The sequence below is a fragment of the Mya arenaria genome, chromosome 10 (genome assembly GCF_026914265.1).
Source record: "Mya arenaria isolate MELC-2E11 chromosome 10, ASM2691426v1".
In the NCBI taxonomy this organism is placed as follows: Eukaryota; Metazoa; Mollusca; class Bivalvia; order Myida; family Myidae; genus Mya; species Mya arenaria.
This window is the reverse complement of record NC_069131.1, coordinates 45,469,070-45,496,743: the sequence shown is the minus strand read 5'-3', so window position 1 is coordinate 45,496,743 and position 27,674 is coordinate 45,469,070. Positions and strand designations below refer to the sequence as shown.

At 36.1% G+C, this 27,674-nt stretch overlaps 1 protein-coding gene across 1 annotated transcript in view; it reads left to right on the top strand.

Moving 5' to 3' along the window:
- LOC128205296 (uncharacterized) overlaps positions 1-27,674 on the top strand; it is a 106,750-nt gene that overhangs the window by 57,767 nt on the left and 21,309 nt on the right. Inside the window, exon 3 of the mRNA XM_052906828.1 lies at positions 19,604-19,757. Within this exon, the coding sequence (XP_052762788.1) occupies positions 19,604-19,757 (154 nt within the window). The remainder of the gene's footprint in view (positions 1-19,603; positions 19,758-27,674) is intronic.

Sequence of the window (27,674 nt, the reverse complement as noted above, 5' to 3'; positions counted from 1 at the left end):
AAAACAGAAATCTGCATACATAAAGGATAGTTCCACAAATGACCGAAGACATAAAGAATCAAAGCACTGCTAGTGCAGCTGTATTCACTGCTTGTAGACTGAGTAGAGTGTGACGTCAATGCATTTACATGTATGATACTTTGTAGCTCAACTTTTCAAGGATACTAAGGAGGATTTATTACTCACCCCATGGTTGATGTCCAGTTAAAATTTTAGGGTAAAGTGCCATTTTCACTTACAACTCCAATACCCTTCTTTCTGTTCACTTTATACATCACACAGTTGTGTAGGACCATCACACAATGACGTTATTATCCGTATTATCCTTTACAAAAATATAGCAACATAGGTAAAAAATTTAGGGCACGTTGTGACTTCATTGCCCTTCATTCAATGTACTTAATACTTCCAACAAAGATTGACAAACATCTAACAGGTTACATAACACCATTTCATCCTTAATACAAATTATGGCCCCTGATTGACTTTAAAACTTAGGTAAAAGATGCACTCTTACTCCCAAATAAGATTGTTTTAATGTAACTGAAAGGATGAATACATTTTGAAAACAATGGTTCTTTAATGAAGGATACCATGTTTAATTTAGAAATATTAAAAGGTGCAGAAAACACAGTATTTCTATTGTATGAGATGATAGTTGATCACTGTAAATCTTTTAGAACCCACCAGTGCTTTTTCAGCTATTAAATACATGGTCACAATTGATCTTGTTCAAAAATAAATATTTTCAATAAATGCATTATTTAGTAAGTAGTAATAGCTGCACTCTCACAAATAGAATGTTTTGACAACTTTTTTATTTTTTGTCTTGGAACAAGCCAAATTTGCGAAAATCTGTGGAAACCAGTAATACAAGAATGCTGCCAAAAAATTAGATCACAGATTTTTATAAAAATTGATGTTTTATGCCTTTTTCTTAAACTGTTAGTAACGGTTTAAGCTATAAAACATGAATTTTCAAACAGAAATATGAAAATCTGCGATCTGATTTCTTGTCAACTATCTTATATCATTGGTTTGCAGATATTTATGCGTTATGCGTAATTTGCCCTTTCCAAGACAAAAAAAAAAAAAGTTGTAAAAGTGGTAAATCTGTGAGAGTGCAGCTTTAAATGTTTATCACTTAACATTTATGTGTTATACATGTGTATGTACAGTACACTCAACGAGTTAGACCCACTTTGTTAAACTGTTGCCCTCGCTAAAATCCCCCCGAGTTCCTCCGAGTGGCTGGCTTACCGCCGAGTTTAATATGAATGATAGTGTTGAGAATCGTCCGATTTTATGATCCCGCAGCGGAACTCAGAGTCTAATCAGATAAGCAAGAAATCATTCTTGTTTAGAAGTTTTTTTATTTTTATGCTTATGCACATTGTTAAGCATAAAAGATTCTTACATGTACCAACGTTTAATTTGCATTTATGTCTGTAAACGCCAATTGAATATTGTCTTGAATATAAACATTGAGTCATTAAAGTATATCCACTAAGTTATTGCATCATGACTATTTACACGATTCTGAACCATGACCTCTGATCAATACAATGTAGAATATACTATTTATTATTGGTAGTTAAAAATAGCTATGACGTTTCATGGAATTTTCCACAAAAAACGAGGCAAGAAGGCCTTCAAAACCATGCGCTGTAAACTTTGAACGCGTGTTTGACCTCCTGATTTTCCGAAAATGTGTAACCTAGAATTTCTCGGAAGAATTAGAAATGTGTTTATCAGTCATTAGCAAAAACACGTTTATAAGATGCATGTGCAACTAGTGAAATACGACTGCATTCTTGTGGTAAGCTAACTTCATGCAAAACGGGCAGAGGAAAAAGAATAATAGCAATTTACTGGAGCCGTCATAATCGGTTGAAAATTTTAATAAAATAAATATAACTGTAGCGTAGATTCTTATCTAGTGTCCGCAGAGTTTCGCGGAGTTAACCCCTCTGAGGAACGCCGAGTTTGTTATTCAACCCCTCCGAGGAACGCCGAGTTCATTATTCTTCTGTCGACGGATCACCCTCCGAGGGCCTTAAATTTAAACTCCGAGGAACGCGGACAGTCGATAAAATCATTGTGTTGGCCGCGATAGCAAAAATCCGCGGAGGGAAACGGAAAGTGGGTCTAACTCGTTGAGTGTACTGTATTGATTTTAAATGTGAGTGTCACTTTCAAGTTTTCAGGCACATTGTGTCTGGTTAAAGTTTTCGGGCGAGTTCAGGGCTTTTCACTAATTACTTCTTTACCCTTCTTTCAATTGACTGAACACTTCACACAGTTATTGACAGCCATCACAAAATTGGATTAAATAATCCCATATTATCCTAAATACCAATTCTGGCTCTTGATTGACTTTAAAAGTTTAGTTAAAGTTTTGTTCAACTTTGGATTTTAACTCAGATCTCTCTTCATTCAATGGCCCTTATACTTTGAACAGTAGCCATCATACAAATTAAGTAACATTACTCCAATTTAACCCTAAATACAAATTATGGCCCTGGAATATCTTTTTTACCCTTTTCAGCTCACCTTAGCTGATGGCCCTCTTGTTTAATTTTTTAATTGCTTTTGACAGGCAATTTTTAGCTCACCTTAGCCATAGACTGAGGTTGAGCTGTTAGGATCAATGATTGTCCGTCGTCTTTCGTCCGTCCACAGTTAGTTTGTTAACACTCTAGGGGTCACATTTTCAGCCCAAATATCTTGGAAATTTGTCAGAAAGGTTTCAATGATTTCTAGCTCAAGTTCGAATAGGGGTCATCTGGGGTCAATAACTAGGTCACAAAGCCTAATTATGGAAATACCTTGTGACTTAACATGTACACTCTAGGGGTCACATTTTTGCCTCAATTGTCACGAAACTTGGTCAGGATGTTTGTTCCAGTAATTATTCGGACAAGTTCGAATATGGGTCATCTGGGGTCAAAAACTTGGTCACAGAGCCCCTAATATGGAAAAACCTTGTTAACACTCTAGAGGTAACATTACAGCCCCAATATCCTGGAAATTTGCACAAACATTGTTTCTATGATTTCTAGCTCAAGTTCGAATATGGGTCATCTGGGGTCAAAAACTAGGTCACAGAGCCCAAACACTCTAGAGGTAACATTTTTAGCCCAAATGTCCTGGAAATTTGTCAGAAAGGTTGTTTTGATAATTTTTAAGTCAAGTTCGAATATGGGTCATCTGGCCAAAGGCCAGAAGAGCTTATGCGATGGTAATGTGTACGTAGTATGTGCATCCGTGCGTCCAAGCGTCTGTACACAATTGCTTGTGTACACGATACAGTCTTCAGTTTTGATTGTATCTCGATGAAACTTGTACAGTATTTAGATATCCATTAGAGCTTGGTTCCTTTCAAAAACCAGCCAGATCCTCCCATGCATGCCTAGATTATGGGCCTTGATAGTATAAAAAAATGCTTTTGTGTAAACAATTGCTTGTGAACACGATACAGTGTTCAGTTTTGATTGTATCTTGATTAAACTTGTACAGTAATTAGATATTCATTAGAGCTTGGTTCCTTTCGAAAACCAGCCAGATCCGCCTATGCATGCCTAGATTATGGGTTTTGAAAGTATAAAAAAAATGCTATTTTTAGCTTAGTCTATTTTTAGCCAAGTCTACATGAGCGAAGTCTATTTTTAGCCAAGTTTACATGTAAAGTCACAATTGCGTGTAAATGTTTGTTCAAATTATGCCCCTGGGGTCATAACTAGGGGCACCCAGGGTTCACAGGTTTTGTATACTTAAATTGGGAAATGTTAAAAACCTTTTGTGTCTGAAACAGCTATTCAGATCCTTGCTATTTTGAACAAGGCTTTATTTAGTGGTCTACTACCATGGTTGTTCAAATTATGCCCCTTGGGTCAAAACTGGCACTGCCCCGGGGGTCACAAGTTTCCAAGAGACTTATTTAAGAAATATTTTCAAAATCTTCTTGTTTCAAACCACAAGGAACATACCTTTGATATTTGTTGTGGAGCATCATATGATGACCGTCTAGCAAATCATTTGAAATTATGCCCCTATGGGCAAAAGCTGGCACCACATTTTTTGACTTACTTTTTAATTTTTAAAGCTACAGCAATGAAATTTTGACCATGTGCACAGTTTTGCAAAAAAATGTGTCCTATTATAGCATATTATGGTATTCTTAAAGTTGTCAAGGAACTGACATTTTTGAAGTATTGTTTATGTTGGATATTGGATCATGCGTCTTCATACATTTTTGCATTTCCATAACATACAATGTAAATGTTATTTCCAGTTTTTATTGTCATATGATAATGACATATTCTGTGTTGAATGTAAACACTTATTTAATTTATGCACTGTATTACTTGCTACAGTTAACTGACATTGCATTGCACTATTTGTAATATCCGCATGTTTAAGATTTGGTATCCTAGGGTTATGCAAAGTATGCATACTGTAATAATTTCAAATTCTTAAAGGTTAAATGGCAGTTAATTGATAAATTACCATGACAACAGTTACTACCCTATGTTAATACTTATATTTTTTACCCGGTGTGTATGTATAATATTACTGGTTATTTTTTTAAATTTCTCTACTAAGTCCATTGGCTTGTAAATTCCGAGGGAGTTTTCTATTGGTAAGAATTCCAACTTCCTAAATTCTTAATCGACTGGCATGTATATAAGCGGCGCATTTTCAAAATTCAATTCAATTCTTTTGATCTGATCATTTGATCAGATAACTTTTGATCAGGAGCACACAATGACTATGTAAAGTTAGGTAAATATCCCAACTTATGGGACAGTAATTAAACTGAAATATGGATGCATTGTAAATTGCGCTGCTACTGTTTTCAAAAGAAACTATGGTTGCTTGCAGTTGTACGGTTTTTAGCTCTAATGGCCAAAGGCCAGAAGAGCTTATGCGATGGTAATGAGTATGTAGTATGTGCGTCCGTGCTTCTGTAAACAATTTCTTGTGAACTCAATACAGTCTTCAGTTTTGATTGTATCTCGATGAAACTTGTACAGTAGTTAGATATCCATTAGAGCTCGTACCTTTCGAAAACCACCCAGATCCGCCCATGAATGCCTAGATTATAGGCCTTAATAGTATAAAAAAATGCTTTTGTGTAAACAATTGCTTGTGAACACGATACAGTGTTCAGTTTTGATTGTATCTTGATGAAACTTGTACAGTATTTAGATATCCATTAGAGCTTGGTTCCTTTCGAAAGCCAGCCAGATCCGCTCATGCATGCCTAGATTATGGGTCTTGAAAGTATAAAAAAAGTATGTGTGTCTGTAAACAATTGCTTGTGAACATGATACAGTCTTCAGTTTTGATTGTATCTTGATGAAACTTGTACAGTATTTAGATATCCATTAAAGCTCGCTTCCTTTCGAAAACCAGCCAGATCCTCCCATGCATGCCTAGATTATGGGCCTTGATAGTATAAAAAAATGCTTTTGTGTAAACAATTGCTTGTGAACACGATACAGTGTTCAGTTTTGATTGTATCTCGATGAAACTTGTACAGTATTTAGATATTCATTAGAGCTTGGTTCCTTTCGAAAACCAGCCAGATCCGCCCATGCATGCCTAGATTATGGGTTTTGAAAGTATAAAAAAATGCTATTTTTAGCTAAGTCTATTTTTAGCCAAGTCTACATGAGCGAAGTCTATTTTTAGCCAAGTTTACATGTAAAGTCACAATTGCGTGTAAATGTTTGTTCAAATTATGCCCCTGGGGTCATAACTAGGGGCACCCAGGGTTCACAGGTTTTGTATACTTAAATTGGGAAATGTTAAAAACCTTTTGTGTCTGAAACAGCTATTCAGATCTTTGCTATTTTGAGCAAGGCTTTATTTAGTGGTCTACTACCATGGTTGTTCAAATTATGCCCCTTGGGTCAAAACTGGCACTGCCCCGGGGGTCACAAGTTTCCAAGAGACTTATTTAAGAAATATTTTCAAAATCTTCTTGTTTCAAACCACAAGGAACATACCTTTGATATTTGTTGTGGAGCATCATATGATGACCGTCTAGCAAATCATTTGAAATTATGCCCCTATGGGCAAAAGCTGGCACCACATTTTTTGACTTACTTTTTAATTTTTAAAGCTACAGCAATGAAATTTTGACCATGTGCACAGTTTTGCAAAAAATTGCGTCCTATTATAGCATATTATGGTATTCTTAAAGTTGTCAAGGAACTGACATTTTTGAAGTATTGTTTATGTTGGATATTGGATCATGCGTCTTCATACATTTTTGCATTTCCATAACATAAATGTTATTTCCAGTTTTTATTGTCATATGATAATGACATATTCTGTGTACAATGAAATTTTGACCATGTGCACAGTTTTGCAAACAACCGTCAATGTTGTCCTTGGATGTCCTTGACTTTGACCAACTTTTTTTTTTTTTAAAGCTACAGAAAATTTCAAATTTTGACCATGTGTACAGTTTTGAAAGCAAGTGTTTTTTACCCTTTACTTGGCACATATTAAAATAGTTTATGCAACTAATCTGCTTACAACACTTTGTGTCCTCAGATGTTGAATTTGCAGCGTTTTTTAGCTAACCCAAACACAAAAAGTGAACTATATATAAAAAGTGAACTATATATTTGTTGCCTATTACTCATACGTACATGCTCTGGATTGAAAATGACCACAAGAGCCATGCCAGTAGAGCATAGGCCCTCTTGGGCCTCTTGTATTGAAATTGTATTAAATTGAAACTGATTGAAATGAAAGACATTGTTTTCCCTGTTCCACATCGGTTAATTATACGCCATCCTGAGACTTTAAGAGAGCCAGATGTGTTACAATACTGCAGCATATAGATGTGCATGGTTTCTGCTCAGGCAGAATTTGAGTTTAGTGTTACATTCCCTACTTTCTGTAATTTAAGAAGCAGTCAGAATATCTGATTCAGTTACAACAGGGTTACTGTTATCGACATCAGATTCACTGGGGTTAGTTTCAAAAATTGATTTGAAGGGCTTCCTCACCAGCCGGTGGGTTTTGGCATAGAAATGTGTGCATGTGCAATGTTGAAAGTGAATTCTCCTCGGATGGTTGCCCATTTAACATATAGAATAAACCTGAAATAATAAAAATAGAATTTATGTTTTTCCTAACCATAACTTATAATGACTGGGCCAAGAAAAGCAGTTGACCTACTTTATAAAAGTTATTTTGTGAAAACGCATTATTCATGAATATTTTTACGATAAAAGCAGTCAAAAAGTACCGGATTTTCTATCTGAATTACAGCATAGCCAATGTGTTTTTATTAACCAGGTTTTCAACGAAAAGCGGGTTATTAGAATGAGGTTGTCATTGGGCTGGCGTCAAACATTGGTTTCTGTTCAATAACTTTAGTTAGCATTGATAGATATTGATGAAACTTGGTGTGTAGGTAGCTTATGGGAAGAGCTAGCTTGGGATTGCTTTTGAGGGGGGTGGGGCTAAGGTCAAGGTCGCCTGTAACTAAAAATAGAAAAATGGTTTCTGCCCAATAACTTTAGTTAGCATTGATAAATATTGAAGAAACTTGGTGTGTAAGTTGCTTATGTGAAGAGCTAGCTTGGGATTGCTTTTGAGTGGGGAGGGGCTAAGGTTAAGGTCACTATTACTTAAAATAGAAAAATGGTCAAGGTCACTGTTACTTAAAATAGAAAAATGGTTTCTGCCCAATAACTTTAGTTAGCATTGACCGATATTGATGAAACTTGGTGTGTAGTTAGCTTATGTGAAGAGCTTGGGATTGCTTTTGAGGGGGGTGGGGCTAAGGTCAAGGTCGCCTGTTACTAAAAATAGAAAAATGGTTTCTGCCCAATAACTTTAGTTAGGATTGATAGATATTGACGAAAGTTGGTGTGTAGGTAGCTTATGTGAAGAGCAAGCTTGGGGTTGCTATTGAGGGGGGAGGGGCTAAGGTCAAGGTCACTGTTACTTAAAATAGAAAAATGGTTTCTGCCCAATAACTTTAGTTAGCATTGACCGATATTGATGAAACTTGGTGTGTAAGTTGCTTATGTGAAGAGCTAGCTTGGGATTGCTTTTGAGTGGGGAGGGGCTATGGTCAAGGTCACTATTACTTAAAATAGAAAAATGGTCAAGGTCACTGTTACTTAAAATAGAAAAATGGTTTCTGCCCAATAACTTTAGTTAGCATTGACTGATATTGATGAAACTTGGTGTGTAGGTAGCTTATGTGAAGAGCTAGCTTGGGGTTGCTATTAAGGGGGGAGGGGCTAAGGTCAAGGTCACTGTTACTTAAAATAGAAAAATGGTTTCTGCCCAATAACTTTAGTTAGCATTGACCGATATTGATGAAACTTGGTGTGTAAGTTGCTTATGTGAAGAGCTAGCTTGGGATTGCTTTTGAGTGGGGAGGGGCTATGGTCAAGGTCACTATTACTTAAAATAGAAAAATGGTCAAGGTCACTGTTACTTAAAATAGAAAAATGGTTTCGGCCCAATAACTTTAGTTAGCATTGACTGATATTGATGAAACCTGGTGTGTAGGTAGCTTATGTGAAGAGCTAGCTTGGGGTTGCTATTAAGGGGGGAGGGGCTAAGGTCAAGGTCACTGTTACTTAAAATAGAAAAATGGTTTCTGCCCAATAACTTTAGTAAGCATTGACCGATATTGATGAAACTTGGTGTGTAAGTTGCTTATGTGAAGAGCTAGCTTGGGATTGCTTTTGAGTGGGGAGGGGCTAAGGTCAAGGTCACTATTACTTAAAATAGAAAAATGGTCAAGGTCACTGTTACTTAAAATAGAAAAATGGTTTCTGCCCAATAACTTTAGTTAGCATTGACTGATATTGATGAAACTTGGTGTGTAGGTAGGTTATGTACAGAGCTACCTTGGGATTGCTTTGAGGGGGGTGGGGCTAAGGTCAAGGTCGCCTGTTACTAAAAATAGAAAAATGGTTTCTGCCCAATAACATAAGTTAGCATTGATAGATATTGATGAAACTTAGTGTGTAGGTAGCTTATGTGAAGAGCTAGCTTGGAATTGCTTTTGAGTGAGGAGGGGCTATGGTCAAGGTCACTATTACTAAAAATAGAAAAATGGTTTCCGCCAACAGTAATTTTCAGTTACGTCTCTTTTGATAAAAGTAAAGATAAAGTCATACAACAAATTAATTGGCTATAATTTCTGATTGCCCATAACAAAAACCTGGTTTCGTCGCATTGCGGCGCATCTAGTTGTTAATAGAATTATGCTATCATTTATATCATTGATCATTTATGCTTGCTTGTACAAAACTAAAAAAACATACGAAGGAATTCTTACCAAAGCCATTGGCCAGATTGATTATAACTCCTCTTGATTATAACTCCTCTTTATTATCACTCTCAACCACTCCCATTTTTATCAACAAACATGTACTGGATGGATGTGGTTCTTCGCTAAACAATTGAATTTCAAAGTGGCAATGCATTTGAATTTCACAAGTTTTCCATTTATGAACATCTCCCTTATAAATGAACATCTCCCTTATAAATTGTTGCTGCTTCCTAAAACAATGCATTGTGTCTAAGTTGTAAGACATAGTTATTGGGTTTTCTGAGTCTCTATGTGCTGAAAAGTTCTGGTGACAACATGAGTATTCAAGGGAGAAAATAATTTGTATGGCCTAATTTCTGGCATATGAAGACAGAAAGGAGTGTTCACTAGCATTTCCATAACGAAACATGTCAATTCATCGCTTATTTACATCTTTTTTCACTTCAGTTTTAAATGCTTAATTAAGTGCCTTTGACTCCAGGCATTTGCCAAACTTATGTTAACCTCATCAAATGAAATTACATGGATATCGTATGTTCATAAAATGAACATTTCCTGAAAAAACAATTCATATACTTAAAACACTGATTTTACTGAATAATGATCATATGATTCTGACACCATAAAAAACTACATCAGCAGAAAATTGAAAAGGCTCAGTGTATAATGATAACCAAAATATAAAAACATCAACAAATATGTTCAAAATATCTTAAAGCAGTGCAGAAACAAAATACTTGAATAATGAAAGTGCACATTGTCAGTTGAAAGTATTTGAATCAAGATTTCATTAATTGGGAGAAGCTAGCTGCACAGAATGATTAATATCAGTTGTTTACCTGTTCTTGTATAAAGTTACCAGACACAACAAAAGCTGGTATGCTGCATAAAAATTATACACTTCAATTGCAATTATTTTCCCCTCAGTGCATTTTGTGCAGTACAAAACAGTTATGTAAAGCCAGGTCTCAACTCAGCCTTACCAAAACAAACACCGTTTGTGCTGATGAGACTAGTTTATTTATGGCAACAACAGATACAAGGGGGTGATAACAACAAAACATCCAAACATAAGAGTGTACTTCAACTATAAATTATTTGCGTGTATATAAAACCATACTATCATTTTAACGTATTATCATACATAACATTATAACGTTATAACATGTACATAAGTATGCATTTACGTACCAACCCCAAACTGAGCATGACACAATCCTATCGAAAAACATATGTTACTGAATCAGTAATGTATGTAAAAAGATAAGATCGAAAATTATTCAATGGGATACTAGCCATCCAGGAAAAACCTTGCTTATCTTTTTTAAATGTGCAAGGAAACCTGTATTCGTAACAAAGCCCGGAACACTTTTTAGTGTTTCTCAGACTAACCCTCCAAATATGAGACAACAAAGTATCTCAACATGTTTCATTATAGTGAATATACAAATTCAAATATGATTTAATTCAGTATACAATCTCATTGTGGTTATATTGTAAAATAATATATATTTCATCAAATTACATGGTCATCACGAAAATATAATTAAAGGTTGATGTTGCCCAAACAGAAGTCTCGGTAGAAATGACCAAAGCCCTCTTTACCTGCCGTACTACATTTCCTGTGTTTTATAGCACCACCTACAAAACTGACCAAACCAGTTTTTGACAGGCTATTTTAAGACAATTGTTCTCCGCTTTACGTAGTCTTTACATGAGTATTTATGTGTAGGGAAAATTAATTACCCTAAAAATTACCCGTATACGGAAGACAAATTATAAAGTTACACCTTTAATATGAACGACCAATATCAGGGCTTCCGCCAGGATTTTTCGAAGGCTTGTAGGGACTGAGTAAATTGGGTTGGGTTTGGGAAGGGAGTCCCCTCTGTACATCAATTTTTTTTTTATAATTGTAGTGGAAATGGTGTGATTCTTAGCTAAACTAATATCTGCCATATAGTCCAACTATAAACATGATGTTTTTCATATTTTTTGGTATTCCTCAGTTTTTTTATGAAACAATTTCACATGGTAGTGAGTAGTAATGATTATATCGACACTGGTAACGTAACCAGTAAAATGTGTAAAACGCTGCCTCCCTGAAGTCTGCTGACCTTCTACAGTAAAACTGCGATCACTCAAGGGTGCCGAGGACCGAGCCAAATCCTCAAGGGAACTGATGTTTCGAACGACCTGAGTTTCAATTTTCCAGTCTGTTATAAAATATCTTGTATCAGTGAATTTAAAAACGTAAAACCGACTGTTTACTAAGACACCGATAATGTGTTGCGTTGTGGAAATCACTCATATGTTCAAAGGCTGCCGTATACTAAATCTAAAAAGTAAAAGAAATAACAATAAATCAATAAATAGAAATGTTATTTTTACAAAAAGCTTCATTCAACTTCTCATAATTATCTTCTCAAACGCCTTTATCAACTGCTATCGGCCATGCCTAAACAGTGATAAACACTTTTTCACACTTTACCTTTCAACTCTCATTGCAATTTTTACAACTTGTGAAAAATTTTACACCCAGCAATTGTTTATTAATTTTGGAACACAGGTTCGGGGGAAAAAGTGTGAAGTTATGACCTCGAGGGAGCCATAAGGTTTTGTGCATGATTTTTGTATTTGGGACCGACTATTCTGCTTGACTCCTCGACTAACTTAGGTTTCGATGCAGCGTAGGTATATTTTATATGAACATAGAAGGACCAATTTTCGGGACCAAGCCTCGACCTCGAGGGACCGCTAGTTCTCGATTGACAGCTTGTTCGAACGACAGCAGTTTTACTGTACATAAAAAGTGAGGATCACGTGAATCATGCTATCGCACACAAATAACAATAATTAAATGCTTTCAAGTAATTCATCAAACACTCAGTCATTCATATAGAAGACTATCAAGTGGTAAAAATATATCTTTATTATTATACGCCCGAAGGGTCGTATTATGTTATGGCCTCCATCGTCTGTCCGTCCGTCCGTCTGTCCGTCCGTCCGTCCGTTAGCAATTTCGTGTCCGGGCCATAACTTAGTAACAAATAAAGCGATTTTCAAATAACTTTATACAAATCATCACTACATTAAAAGGATGTGTCGCGCGCAATTTCCAGGTCCATACCTCAAAGACTAGAATCACCATGGGGGTGCGTTAGCAATTCCGTGTCCGGACCACAACTTTGTCACTAATAAAGTCATTTTCAAATAACTTTATACAAATCATCATTACATTAAAAGGATGTGTCGCACACAATTTCCAGGTCCATACTTCAAAGACTAGAATCACCATGGGGGTGCGTTAGCAATTTCGTGTCCGGGCCACAACTTTGTCACTAATAAAGTCATTTTCAAATAACTTTATACAAAGCATCATTACATTAAAACGATGTGTCGCGCGCAATTTCCAGGTCCATACCTCAAAGACTAGAATCACCATGGGGGGGGCGTTAGCAATTCTGTTTCCGGGCCATAACTTGGTAACTAATAAAGCGATTTTCAAATAACTTTATACAAATCATCACTTCATTAAAAGGATGTGTCGCGCGCAATTTCCAGGTCCATACCTCAAAGACTAGAATCACCTTAGGGGTGCGTTAGCAAATCCGTGTCCGGGCCACAACTTGGTCACTAATAAAGTCATTTTCAAATAACTTTATACAAAGCATCATTACATTAAAAGGATGCGTCGCGCGCAATTTCCAGGTCCATACCTCAAAGACTAGAATCACAATGGGGGGGCGTTAGCAATTCTGTGTCCGGGCCACATCTTTGTTACTAATAAAGTGATTTTCAAATAACTTTATACAAATCATCACTACATTAAAAGGATGTGTCACATGGAATTTCCAGGTCCATACCTCAAAGTCTAGAATCACCATGGGGGGGACGTTAGCAATTCCATGTCCAGGCCATAACTCAAAGACTAGAATCACCATGGGGGGGCGTTAGCAATTCTGTGTCCGGGCCACATCTTTGTAACTCGTCCGTTAGCAATTCCGTGTCCGGGCCATAACTTGGTAACTAATAAAGCGATTTTCAAATAACTTTATACAAATCATCACTACATTAAAAGGATGGTCGCGCGCAGTTTCCAGGTCCATACCTCAAAGACTAGAATCACCATGGGGGGCTTTAGCAATTCTGTGTCCGGGCCACATCTTTGTTACTCGTCCGTTAGCAATTCCGTGTCCAGGCCATAACTTGGTAACTAATAAAGCGATTTTCAAATAATTTTATACAAATCATCACTACATTAAAAGGACCTCAAGCCGAATCTTCTTTGGGCGTATAGTGCTCTTATTATTATATTACGACAATATCACAAGCTTCTCTCACCTTCACACCGGCTGAGGGCATTTGCACGCGATGCCTGTATTTGCTTGAAGGACGATGAGATCGCCGGACTCATAGGAGGCATGAGGAGTTTGCGTTTAGACATGACAAAATTCTTCGACAGAATGATTTGTTTTTTTATGTATAAAACTTTAATGGAAACTTCAACTGAAATTCAAGCGTTCTTGATTTCTGATAGTCAATTGCAGTGAGGAATCATGTGACTTCAAGAGGTTCTCACATGGGTCACCAGTGCACAGATCAAAACTGATGTGAACAAGCAAGAAAATGACGTAAATTTCTCAGAACAGATATGAAAACAATTAACATTCTTTAAATAACTACGCTTTTTTCTGCATCTAGACACGTGTGGAATTTCATAAATTTTCATTGTATTTAAAGATGCAATGCCATGTCAAAATTTCAACTTGACAGAATTTTGTAGAACGAAGCAAAGCTGTGTGCAGCGAACTTATTGTGTTTAATAACAAATTAAGTACACCCATCAATTAACACATCATTGTTTAATTTAAAATCGAAGGCCAATAATATTATTGATTGGAAAGATGAAGGTCCAATGTATTTTACGCCTTATGCCAATTTATTATGGGAGAAGAGAGAGCCTTGAATGCGATTGGATGATGCGTCAAGCAAAATATCCCACACATGTGCTCTGGAGATCTGCCAACCATTACGATAGCAGATCAGCATGTGATTATAGGACCGACATGCCTTTTTTCTATTGATCAACTATTATGAAAACATAAGCTGTGTATTGTCAATATTGAGTACTGTTTTGTTAAGACTCGTCGCTGCCGGAATTTAGGCATGTCGGTGTGATTAACGGAGTCGGTAATTAGCTTCGCCTCATGAAGGGACATCGGCCTCAACAAGTCATAAAGGCCTGACGGAAGTACAGGCACTGTTTGATCTATACGAAAATTAAACATCGAATAATTTGAAGAATACTGTCATCCCATTGGTTAAAAAATGATTTCAACTATTATGGGGTTATGTTGATGTACAATAATATTTTATTGTGTGATTGGGTAAGAAAATCTTCATTTAAGGCTTTTCATGTGGAATGAGTGCAAAAGTTGTATGAAGGACCATTGCATAACATGAAAAATTAAAAAAAAGATAATTTTTATTGCCCCGACAAATGAAGTTAGAGGGGGTATTTTTGAGTCACCCTGTGGTAGATCAGTCAGTTGGACGGTCGGTCTGTTGCAATTTTACTTGTCCGGGGCATAACCTGAAAACTACTTGCTGGTATTAAACTTCATACAATAGTAAAGAACAATAAGATAAAGTGCATTGTACAAGGATCATAACTCTATTTCAGTTAATATAGGGTACCTTTGTTACTTACTTTTGTCTGAAGCATAACCAGGAAATGAAGTTTAATAAAACTACATACAATGGTAAAGCACCTTTAGGGGAGTGTGCATTGTTCAAGAACCATATCTCAATTTTAGCTAATAATTTAGCAATCGCTTTTTATTTATTGGTTGGTTGATCGGCCCGTTGCAATTTTCCTAGGCTGAAGCATAGCTTGAGAACTACCGGTTTGAATTAATAACTTCATGTAATGATAAAGCACAGTCAAAGGACGTGCAGCTTACAAGAACCATTAATTCTGTTTCAGTTAATTTGTGAGTTATTGCCCTTTGTTTCTTTTTCTTGTCTGGAGCATAATTAACTTGAAAACTACTGGATAGAAATTAAATAAACTTCATACAATGATAGAACACAAATGAGGTGAAGTGCAGTGTATAAGGAGCATAACTCTATTTTAGCTAATAACAGAGTTAATGCCCTTTGTTACTTATTCTTGTTGGGAGCAAAATTTGAAAACTTCAAGATGGAGTTTTATTAAATTTCTTGCAATGGTAAAGCACAATGAGAAGAAGTGCAGTCAGTGTACAAAAATCATAACTGTATCCACGCATGGTTAATTTTAGGTGGGATTTCTAAATATTTTTCAAGAGGAATATTTTTATTGCATCATTCATGTTGGAGGCATGTTATATTTTAATATCTGCTGTCAAATCATATTGTTACATTGATTAAGCAAGGGCAGTAATGTCAGGTGCTTCCATGCTTCCCGGTTCATTGTTTTGAGTGGAAAACGTCCTCGATTCGGTGAGTATTACCACTGTTTTCTATATGTTTCAACGATAATTTTTAGAAACGACCTTGTGCACCGAATGAAGAGCAATTGCTCGTTTACGAAGACGCTTGTTTTAGATCAAAATAATGTCTGTATTAAAATATCTCGTGAAAACAATGCACGTTCTTACTTGGCTTCCCGACTCACTCAATGCATTTTTTGCTTCAAAACAACTATTTAATACCGTTCTCTTGCGTACAAACCCCACCCGATGCTTTGTTTTGGGCAATAACAGTATTGTTATTGATTTCCGAATGCAGACAGCCAATTTTGGAGTTAAATCCACTTATTTACGAAAATGCTTGCTGGTTCATTCTGTACATTTTTAGAACCTAGGTTCATCCCAAATCTGGAAGATCTATGACACATTAAAATAACGAATAAAAGGCGTCGATTTTTTTTAAAATTTATGTATATGTACTATAGAACGTCTAAGAAGGGTAATTTTGTACAGGCAGTGTATGTATACCACGTGATAAAATACGTCATATATGCTACGTCTGAAGGCAACATTTTGCTTAAAATAAAGACGTAAATCGAAGATAACTTTTCAATCACTACACCATTTTAAATGAAACAAAGGGCAGTCTATGCCACCTTCCCCGCCTTCCTTGTATTACCGGAGTTTGCTAAGGTGATTAGTTTCAACAAACACTTCGACAAACCTGTTTCCAAAATAATGTCTTGACAGTGCGTGGTCAGAACGCCGTATTGTGAAAAGTTTTGTTGAAGTGTTTTAAGAAACTAAACTCTCAATCAAACACTGGTAAACGACCGAAGGCGAGGCTCCGTTAGCGGCGTAGACTACGCTATATTTCATTTAAAATGGTGAAGAAATAGGAAATTATCTTTGTTTAAAGACTTCATTCGAAGCAAAATTTTGTTTTCGGACATAGCGTTTATGCCGTTATTTATCACGTGGTATACACACACTGACAGGGCTCTTTACTTTAAGAAGAACGGTCATTATTTTTGGAGGTTATATAGTAAGTCGAGACACAATTACACGTAAATGTCATTACATAAAACAGTTTTATCAGCTTATGTGTAACTTACAACATTTAAGACCTTAAATTGTTCACTGTTTCCTGCAGGTTGTCTCCCTTTTTATTTCGATTGCCAAACTAAACATATAACACACTCTTTAATGTAAACTTTTAGTTCCTGTTCATTGCTATTTTCTAAAAAGGTAGTTTTAAATAATACACAATTTTACCTTACATTATTACAAAAGCATTTTTAAAGGGGCTGTACTCCGTATGATGAAATAGCAAAAAAAAGAGAAAATTGTCAAAACCTGACATAAACTTTGTATCGAGTTGTACAATGCATTGAAACTTACTAACTTAAGTACCACATAGTTCCAAATTAATTTGATTGTTGTAGTTTTTCCTTTTTTTTCAATTAAAAAAGATAATTAGGTATGTCTACCTAGTTGATTCATTCCCGTAATGCGTGATTGGCCTAAGTCGATGTCATCACGTGATATAACCAAGTTAGGTATATAGGTTAAATATTCCAACCGTCTAGGGTTGGTCCGCCCGGTTAGCTCAATCGGTCGAGCGTTGGACTCTGAATTCATTCCCGTAATGCGTGATTGGCTAGTCGATGTCATCACGTGATGTAACCAAGTTAGGTATATAGCTTAAATATTCCAACCGTCTAGGGTTGGTCCGCCCGGTTAGCTCAATCGGTCGAGCGTTGGACTCTGAATTCATTCCCGTAATGCGTGATTGGCTAGTCGATGTCATCACGTGATGTAACCAAGTTAGGTATATAGCTTAATTATTCCAACCGTCTAGGGCTGGTCCGCCCGGTTAGCTCAATCGGTCGAGCGTTGGACTCTGAATTCATTCCCGTAATGCGTGATTGGCTAGTCGATGTCATCACGTGATGTAACCAAGTTAGGTATATAGCTTAATTATTCCAACCGTTAAGGGTTGGTCCGCCCGGTTAGCTCAATCGGTCGAGCGTTGGACTCTGAATTCATTCCCGTAATGCGTGATTGGCTAGTCGATGTCATCACGTGATATAACCAAGTTAGGTATATAGCTTAAATATTCCAACCGTCTAGGGCTGGTCCGCCCGGTTAGCTCAATCGGTAGAGCGTTGGACTCTGAATCGGACAACCCGGGATCAATTCCAGGGTGGAGCAGGTCACTTCTGTTGTGATTGGTTATGGAATCCTTTCAACGACCATTCGCACTGTATCACTGCCCCTGGCATGTACAGAAGTTGTCAGTTCCTTGCAGAGGTATAGGCACCTAGTACTGGTTCTGCCCAGGATGGGTGTGAGGTGGTTGAACTGTCACTCTGGGACCGGAGTATAAACTACTAACACCACCAACATTTAGGGTAAGCATTCGTAGCACAGTGGATACCACAATGGACTGCAATTTTGGCGACACTGGCTCCAACCCAGTCTCCTACTCGATTTTTTTTTTGATTACTTTTTCTACAATTATGATCTGAAAGAGTTAAACATTTCTTTAAATAATTGTCCTGAATTATTTACAGATATTTTTTGGTGCTAATCTAGTGTATAGTCCCTTTAATTTATAAAGAACCTCTATTTTGATTTTATCATCAAGTCTGCAGAGTTCATTTATTATGTCGTTTATATTGACTACCTTTAAGCGTCTTGTTTTTTGTCTATTCAGATTCATGTTTGATCTCTTCTTTCGTTTCATCTTTTATTCCCTGAAAATATAAATTATATATCTGTACACCCTCTTATTTAATTAACTAATTAACAAAATTAATTTTTGTGAAAAACTATAACAAAACGACTGGTAATTCGGGAAAATACAGTGTGCACTAGATCATCCAGATTTGGGATGAACCTAGGTTCTAAAAATGTACAGAATGAACCAGCAAGCATATTCGTAAATGAGCCGATTTAACTCTAAAATTGGCTGTCTGCATTCGGAAAACAATGGCAATACTGTTATTGCTCAAAACAAAGCATCGGGTGGGGTTTGTGTGCAAGAGAACAGTATTAAATAGTTGTTTTAAAGCAAAAAAAGCATTGAGTGAGTCGGGAAGCCGAGTAAGAACGTGCATTGTTTTCACGAGATATTTTAATACAGACACTATTTTGATCTAAAACAAGCGTCTGCGTAAACGAGCAATGGCTCTTTATTCAGTGCACAAGGTCGTTTCTAAAAATTATCGTTGAAACATATAGAAAACAGTGGTAATACTCACTGAATCGAGGACGTTTTCCACTCAAAACAATGAACTGGGAAGCATGGACGCACATGACATTACTGCCCTTGTTAAGGTGTGCAACCATTTAAAGATATGACTTTTATAGGAAGTTACTTTTCTCAATATGTAGCTTGAAACAGGTTTAAGTATACTAAGGGTTTTGATTGACTTCAGTAACATAGTGGATCCCTCCCTGATCATTCTGATATCTATATATCATGTTAAAATAGAGACAACAGACTTCAATTCTAGAATAATGAGTACCTTGATTTAATTAAACTCGTGTTACATGGCATAATTCACTTATGTTCAAGACATAACATTTAATAGAGTTACAGGTTCTCTTTATCTGGACATATTTTATTGAAAATTGCATTGTTAACGTTTGAAACAAACTATCAAACATTCTTAAAACATCTGCCATGAGTTGTATTAACATTTTACTCCCACTTTTACAGCATAAAAGGAACATTTAGTATAACGCCAACATGTTATTGCATTGCAAAGCCTCCTACCTATTTTGATTTCATACTTTTAAACATGTGTAACTTTTCCAGAGTTGATGGACTGAGAATGGCATATGGCTACAACCCGGTGATTATAAAGAGCGATGACAAGTGTCGGGAGACTGATGGACGCAACGAGCTTTCAGAGGTGTGTCGCAGGATGATGGCACAAATAGGCTCAAATAAACAACTGTGGGCAGCTTTTGTAAGTATCAGGAAATTAGAAGGGCAAGATATTATATTGATAATAATTATTGATCGATGCTGCATGGAAATGCAATGTGAGTTTGTGAGGGTCACAATGTCATGATCAAAATGGACTAGCCAACATTATTATTGAAAAATTAAACTATAAATTATGTTTGATAAAAAAACAAAACATTCATGAACAAGCAATTGTATCAACTGATTAAAGAAAACAAATCAAGATACAAATAAACGTATGTCTTATATGTAAAGAACATAAATCGTCGGCCCTTTAATACTGATATGGGTCATGAACACGGTGATGATGCAAAGCAGATTCTTTCTGTCCACATTCTTTATTTGCTAGTTCTATCCGGCACTGATTTACATTATAAAAGAGGAATGCTGAAATATTAATCGGTGAAAATAACAGCAAGTGCTGTAAATATGTTTGTGATTTGATACCTAAAGAATTACTTTCCCACCCCTTTTGACCTACTTTTTTATTTTTATTCCTTGGATGACCTTAACTTTGACCTTTTGACCTACTTTTTAGCTCACCTATGCACAAAGTGCTCAAGGTGAGCTTTTGTGATCGGTCTATGTCCCGCGTCTGTCGTCCGGCGTCAACAATTGGTTATAGTCATCTTCTTCTCCTAAACCACTTTGACAACTTTGATGAAACTTCATAGGAATGATTCTTGGTTGGTGCTTTTTCAAAATTGTCCAAAGAAATTAATTCCATGCAGAACTCTGGTTGCCATGGCAACCTAAAGGAAAGATTACAAAACTTTTTTTGGCAAATACTATGAGGCCTAGTGCTTAAATATTTGGTGTGTAACATTGTCTATTGGTTATCTACCATGTTTATTCAAATTATGCCCCTGAAGAAAATTGGCCTCACCCAGTGGGTTACAAGTTCATTATAAATACATTTTGTTAAAATTTGATAGTTAAGTTTACCCTTGAAACAAGGGCAGCAAGTCTTGCTATATGGTCTCCCTTTTTGTTGGAGATTCCACTTTTTTCTATTTTTGGACTAGGGCACTTGTGGCCTAGTTTATAGCCGTAAACGCGCTATCTGCATTCTTAAGCCGCATCTGGGGGTTCACTGACATAATGTATTCATACGTTGTATTTTGATTGGATTGCCGTTAGCGAATTTGAATAATCAAAGTAGTACCGGAACTGAATACAATGAAAACATCCAATAAAAATAGTTCTCCTAACAAGACAAGCTAATTGTATGTTCTTTTAATGAAGCACAAGAAATGGATACGTAGCGTAGTGAGTTAATCGTTTTAACTACATTGAATGTTCTTGCATACGGTCAGATTAAATGCAGGGCTTCTAAAAACCGAAAATTTGTCGGTCTGGACCGATTTTGACCAAGCCAGACCGATTTCAGTTTCAAAAAGTGTAAAAAAAATCGGTCCGAATTTTTTTTAAATTTTGGTAATTTCGGTCCAAAACGATTAAGTCAGTAAGAGATGTAGTGTAATACACAAACATTCATGGTTCATTCACACATTCAAAACTACATCCAATAGGTCATAAAAGTGTCTTGGTTACCATGAGACCGATGCGACCAGCTGCTTTTTCCGCTACGCTGATCACTCTATAGCCTATCTGTTAATTAGCAGACGCTTGCAATCGGTCCAATCAGGTGTTTTGGTATAAGCAGAAGACACAATTAAACAAATTATGTGTTTCATTAAACAAACTATGTGTTAATTATCTGCTTGCAGCTTTCCTGATTAAGTGTTAAAATCAGTCCATATTTTCACATGGCAATATGCAATATCGTAGTCGATCATTACATGATATCCGTTTGTTGATTACAAAACGGTTAAATTTAAATTGTTATAAAGAACCATCGCTGGTTAAGAACGGCTTTAAAGATAAATGCATGTCATTGTTAATCTGTAAAAGCATTAAAATACCGAATTAATTAACGTAATAATATTTAGGATATCAACAGCGATACGCTTGATTAACTACATAGTCTGACAGCTGAGTCCGCAGCTTACGTCATATTTATTCACAGTAATGAAAAAATCGTTGTCGATATCACACTTTCAGCTTGTTGCCCCGGTTATAAATCTAGATATATACCATTATTCAAGATTATCAGCAGTGCCGTAGCTACACTGAGGCACACAGAGGCAGCTGCCTTGGTGGTTTTTTTTTAGCATTTAACAATAAATATAGCTATAAAAATAACTCTTTTTGTCTCACTTCATTTGCCTCAATGTACAGAGACCATCGACCAAAGATACTCCAGAATGCAGGAAATCTCTTCTTGCAAAAAAAAGAAATCAATCCGGGGGGGAGGGGCATTCCTCCGGACCCCCATAGATCGTTCTGCCTCGGTGTTTTTTTAAAAGCTGGCTACGGCACTGATCAGTTGAATGTTGACCCACTAAAGAAGCATTAAGCAAATAAATCATAATACTGTTTCACCTTTTTTCGTCTGACCGCCTCCCGACAGCCACAGTTAATTTTGATCGCAGTCTTTCTTGTTAGAAACGCCGCAGAACTCGATGAGAATCTCATTTGAATAAAACTTGTATCAATGACTATCCGAAACCGCTATGCTGGCTCTAGAGCCCTCTTACGAATTGCCACATCGCAAAAAATATTGACAGAAAAGACGTCGCGAAAATGTATGACATTTCTATAAAATCAGACTATTGAACAGGTCTTTCTCTTTTGAGGTGTGTGGGTGGGGATTTTTTTGGGGGGTGGGGATCGTCGCCGGGTCCAAAGAATTTGAGGTTTCAAAGTTTTAGAAGCCCTGGATTAAATGCAATAAGAATATGAACATATTGGAAAAGTACGCATCAACATTTTTCCGTTCAATGCTCTTTATTGATAGACTGGTAGCCGCTTTCTCTTTTATCCGAAAAGAGACCAGTATCAGCTAACCACGGTGCCCGTCGCACATTCGAAATGTCTTGTGGGTACGTAAACCGAATCAAGCATACGGTCTAATTAGTAAACAACCAGGATATTTGGGTTTAAAAAAAATTTTTTTTTCCTTTGTATAAAATGTTGGTATTAATTTATTAACAGGGCTGTTCTTTTTTTGACATAATTTGCATGTTTCCGTGACATTTTCTTTTCAAATACAATGTTTATTTTTTAACTAATCATTGCATGGCACTCAGCACTTTTTTTAAATGCAGCATGATTTTTGGTATTGATTGTGTAAATACTTTGTAACTATTAATGTAAAATAAAAACCATATGCCGCGTACCTGTATAACGTTATAACTTGTGTTTTTGAGGAAAAGTAAATTCAGGTACCAGTCTACTGTATTGACTCATTCACTTTGATCAGAAATGATTCACACATGTACATGTTATCACTACTTCTGGATGCTGATGATGTGAATTTCATACATGTTTTATTGAAGAAATTTATCAATAAAGTCGCCATTGAATGATTACCACCATCAAACGGATTTATTGTCATCTTACCGTGGGTAGCATGTTTAATTTGACACGTAGAATTTCAAGCAAGTTTGTTTGATAAAATCATGTGATTTCAATTTTGCAAAATGGAGATAAATCATAAAGAAATATCAAATATGTGCATACTTATTTATGAAGTTTCATTCTAAATGAAGCCAAATGTATGAATATGTGCACAGCATCTGGCTTATGAATATGATGAGTGTTTACCTATGTGCACAGAAAAGTCTTGGAGCCATTCTCAGTGTAAGTACATTTTGTTCAATGACATTGTGATAAACCATCGCCATTTGTAAAACAATCTTGCCTGCTCACTTTTGATTTCCACTCTTATTATAATGCACCAGTCAATTGTTACCAACCCCCCTTGGGGTATACTAGGGAAAAGGGCAGTGTTTTCACCTTTCAGGTGTCCTCGCAGTGCCTGATGATTGCGGTGGTTTTGTCTTCCCGCAAAATCTAGCGGGGAATTACCCTTACCTAAGATCCTTGGGGTGCGATGTTAAATGGCAGGGATTTTACCACCAGTTCGTTCCCGCAGGGCAGGGCAGGGATTTTATAGGGGATTGGTTGGACTGAAAGTCAAAGTATTCCCCAGACCTGGGAGGGGGGGGGGGCGTGGTTACATTTGACTGGTGCATAAATTACAAGTTCTTTTTGTGAGGACGCTTTGAGCTCACTTTTTGTTTCCTAGCCAAGAATGAAAATCAGTAATCAGTCAGAGATACAGTATGGTGATGCATTGTTGATAGATCAATATAAATTTGAGAAATATTTGAGGGAAAGGTATTTGGTTAAATAATTTACAAATGTAACTTTTGAGGGTTTTTTTAACAATGCAGTGCTGAAAATCGTGGAGAAAGAATTGAACTTGAATTATAAATCTTTGGCTTGTGGCATTTAGGGAACAAAATGAAAATCAACATATTCAATAAAGTTCCCTTAACACCCAATGTTATGGCATAGTGAAGGAATGAAGATTTAACCTCACAACAGTCTTTCTCAAATGCTGTCCAGGCTTTTTTTATGCTTAAGAATAACTTACCTGGCGATGTCAGACCAGAAATCGTCTTGGCATGAGATTGGATCACTATGGATCAGTATGCACCAGTCAATTGTAACCAGGGCCCCCACATCCGGGGGTATACCGGGGAAATGGGCCGTGTTTTTACCTTTCAGGTGACCCCGCAGTGCCGGGTCCTCGTGGAAAATAAAGTGTGGATGTGGCTTAACCTAATGTCCCTTGGGTGCTTGGGGGGATTTGGTGGGGACTTTGCCATCAGATCATCCCCGCAGGGCGGGGATTTTAGCTTGGGTTGGCTGGACCGAAAGTAAAAGTCCCCACTATTCCCTGGACCAGGGGGGGGGGGGGGGGGGGGGGGGGGGGGGGGGGGGGGGGGGGGGGGTGCATGGTTACAATTGACTGATGCATAAGCTTGCGTATACATTCAGATTCAGGGTTTTGGTGCGCAGTTGACAAATTAACTAATTACTTAGATTAGCTTTCCAATCGCATACACAATGCAGTTTGAAACCTTGATAATTCAAACAAATCTTGGTTGCAGACCATTACTATTAAATATTTGATAAGTCACAGACATTATAAGGTACATTTTAATTGGGCTGTACTCAGTTAATAATGAAAAAGAAAAAACTTTTTTTTATAGAAACCTGACATTAACTTGGTATCGTTGTCTACAATTAATGCATTGAAACTTACTAACTGATGATCCACATAGTTCACAAATGATTTATTTATAGCAGTTATTTCGTGTTTTTCCATTAAAAAAATATTACTAGGTACATTGTATGTCTACCGAGTAGAATTCATTCCTTATGCGTAATCTGTCGTTGATGTTATTACGTGATTTAAGCGAATTAAGTATATATCTGGAAATTCCACCCAGTAAGAGTAAGTCTTCATAGCATAGTGGATTCGACACTTCACTGCAATTTTTTTACATTTTGGTATTTTATTTACAATAATGATATCAAAGAGTATTATAATAGTTTATTAAAAAAATGTCCTTAGATTTGTTAAAGAAAAAAACATCTTTTTTGGTGCCAATCTGGTGTACAGTCCATTTAATAAACAACAAGTGAAGCCAATGCTGTATTGAATTTGAGACAAACAAAAAGAAGACAGTACAAAGTTCAAAAGTGTGACCAATTTGAGAATACCTTACGTAATTTATAAATTTTCATGCGATTCAGACAATTTTAATGCTAAAATCACAAAAATACATTCCCTTGAATTATTCCTGTCATAGTTTAAACTCATAATCAAATTTCAATGCACAGCATTTGAAATCATTTAAAACAGATGAAAAACTGTTATTTTTGAAAAGCACAATACATTGTATATCTTTTATGTGACCTAACATTAATATAAGAATTTATTCAGATCATAATTTAGTGACTTTTCTTGCACTTAAATGTGAACAAGTATGCTTGGGATTGAACATTAAGTAAAACAAATTTCAAAGAATGAAATTAAATGAAGCACGAAATATCTTTGATATACAAAAAATGAAACTTTTTAGACTTTCAAAACTTTAACATTTACTAAATACGTTTACATAAAATGATGAATACATTTGTAGGATTTGATATCCCACTAAATGTAACCTTCGGCTTTGTTCATTCTAAACTTTCTCTCAGTGATAAGGAATAAATTTTATCACTGCAGTTGTTTTCTAGCTTTATGAAAATAAGAACAATGGAAACAATGCATTTACTACTGTTGATCAGTGCAGATTGTGAGAGGTCATGGTTGATTTCACTGAACCACCAATAAGCCCTGCCGAAGTTGGATACTGATTGGTCAGTCAGGTGTTTTTGGTAGGCATGATTAGCATGAATCTTAATTTTAACCATCATTTATGAATGTTTACATAATCATTGAATATTGAAATAACAAGCGAAATGTTAGTTTGAATGATGAAAGCCATGAAATATGTGAAGTATTCAAAAAGAGACCATTTTTCAGTTTTTTCAGCTTGAGAAAATTATTAAGTAAAATTATTTATTGTTTTATCTGGAAAATGTTGAAATCTCATGTTTAGGCTTATAGTGATCATACTTGATTGCTATGTTATTGCAATATGTTTTATTCATTGCAATATTAATGTAAAACATATTTATGTTGACTTAAGTTTGTAGATAAAAACTAATGGTATAGGTGATGTGAGAATGATCTCTTAAGTCTTTAAAACTCCTTTTGGTATTGTGAGTTTTTTGCTCCAGTCTTGATCAGTTTAGCCTTTGAAGATTTTCAAAGTAACTGCAAAACAAGTCCAGCTGTCTAGAAAGACCATGTCAATCCCTTACCAGATAAAATTTCTAGTGTTTTCAAATAACCAAATTGGCAATGGTTTTATCATAACATAGGATATTAATGCTATTGGTTTTAAATGAAATGCTAGTGTTTATGTATGTGGAATGATATATCACAAGTGGCACTAAATTGAACATAATTTATAGTTCTCATTGATAAAACACATAATCCCAAGTACATGTTGATCTAAGATTTAAGGCTTGGATGGAGTCAGGGCAAGAAAATTGCATGTAACATTGTTAATACATTGTACTTTCCAACGCAAGAATTGTTTGTTTATTCAAGTAAATAAAGCAATCCCTACACCAAGGAAATGCAGTATTGCTTAACCAGCTCAATTGACATCATGAGTTAAATTGCTGCAATTAAAGGCGCATCTAGATATCAGAATTATTCAAACTCTGATTTAGCAACCTTATTATAGTTTAATATATGAACTACTTTTGCGAAATGAAAGCTTTTTTAGCTTTACAAGGATGAGTAAAAGTATTTGTAGTAAAGTAAATGCACTGCAACACCTGATACATGTTGCCTAGGAATCCAACAAATTCTAGGCACTCCAAATGTTACAGTTCTATTTAATTCGGAGTGCCTGAAATGAAAGCTTCTTGATTCTACAATCAACATCTTCTTTCTGTATGACCAATGACCAGGAGAATCATGAACCTACAACCATTTGCAACTATTGAGATAGGGAGCTATTAGGACAGAGACAGAGGACAATACAAGAATGGCCAACTGTTGCATTTGTTGATGTCTTTTACAAATATTGTCCAAAGAATGGCCCTGTGGTTTAAAGTTCCCCTAAAAAAGAGGTGACAGGTTTTCTATATAGGATATAATTACATCATTGAAAATCTTCTCTGAAACTGCAAATAACAGACCTTTGATATAAAATGATTTGATCAAATTAAAGAAGTATGTGTACTTTGGTTAACATCTGCCAACCATGTAAATGAATTTGTATAGGTCTGATTTAACGACATTGAGATTTTCAAAAGAACTATGACTTTATCTGATTAAACGCTCAAGCCCCCCTCCCTCTACCCACACTTAACAAGACTTTTCAAATTTCCTTTGCAGCTTGCAAGCACTTTTAGTCTAAAGTTTAAGCTAGCCCCC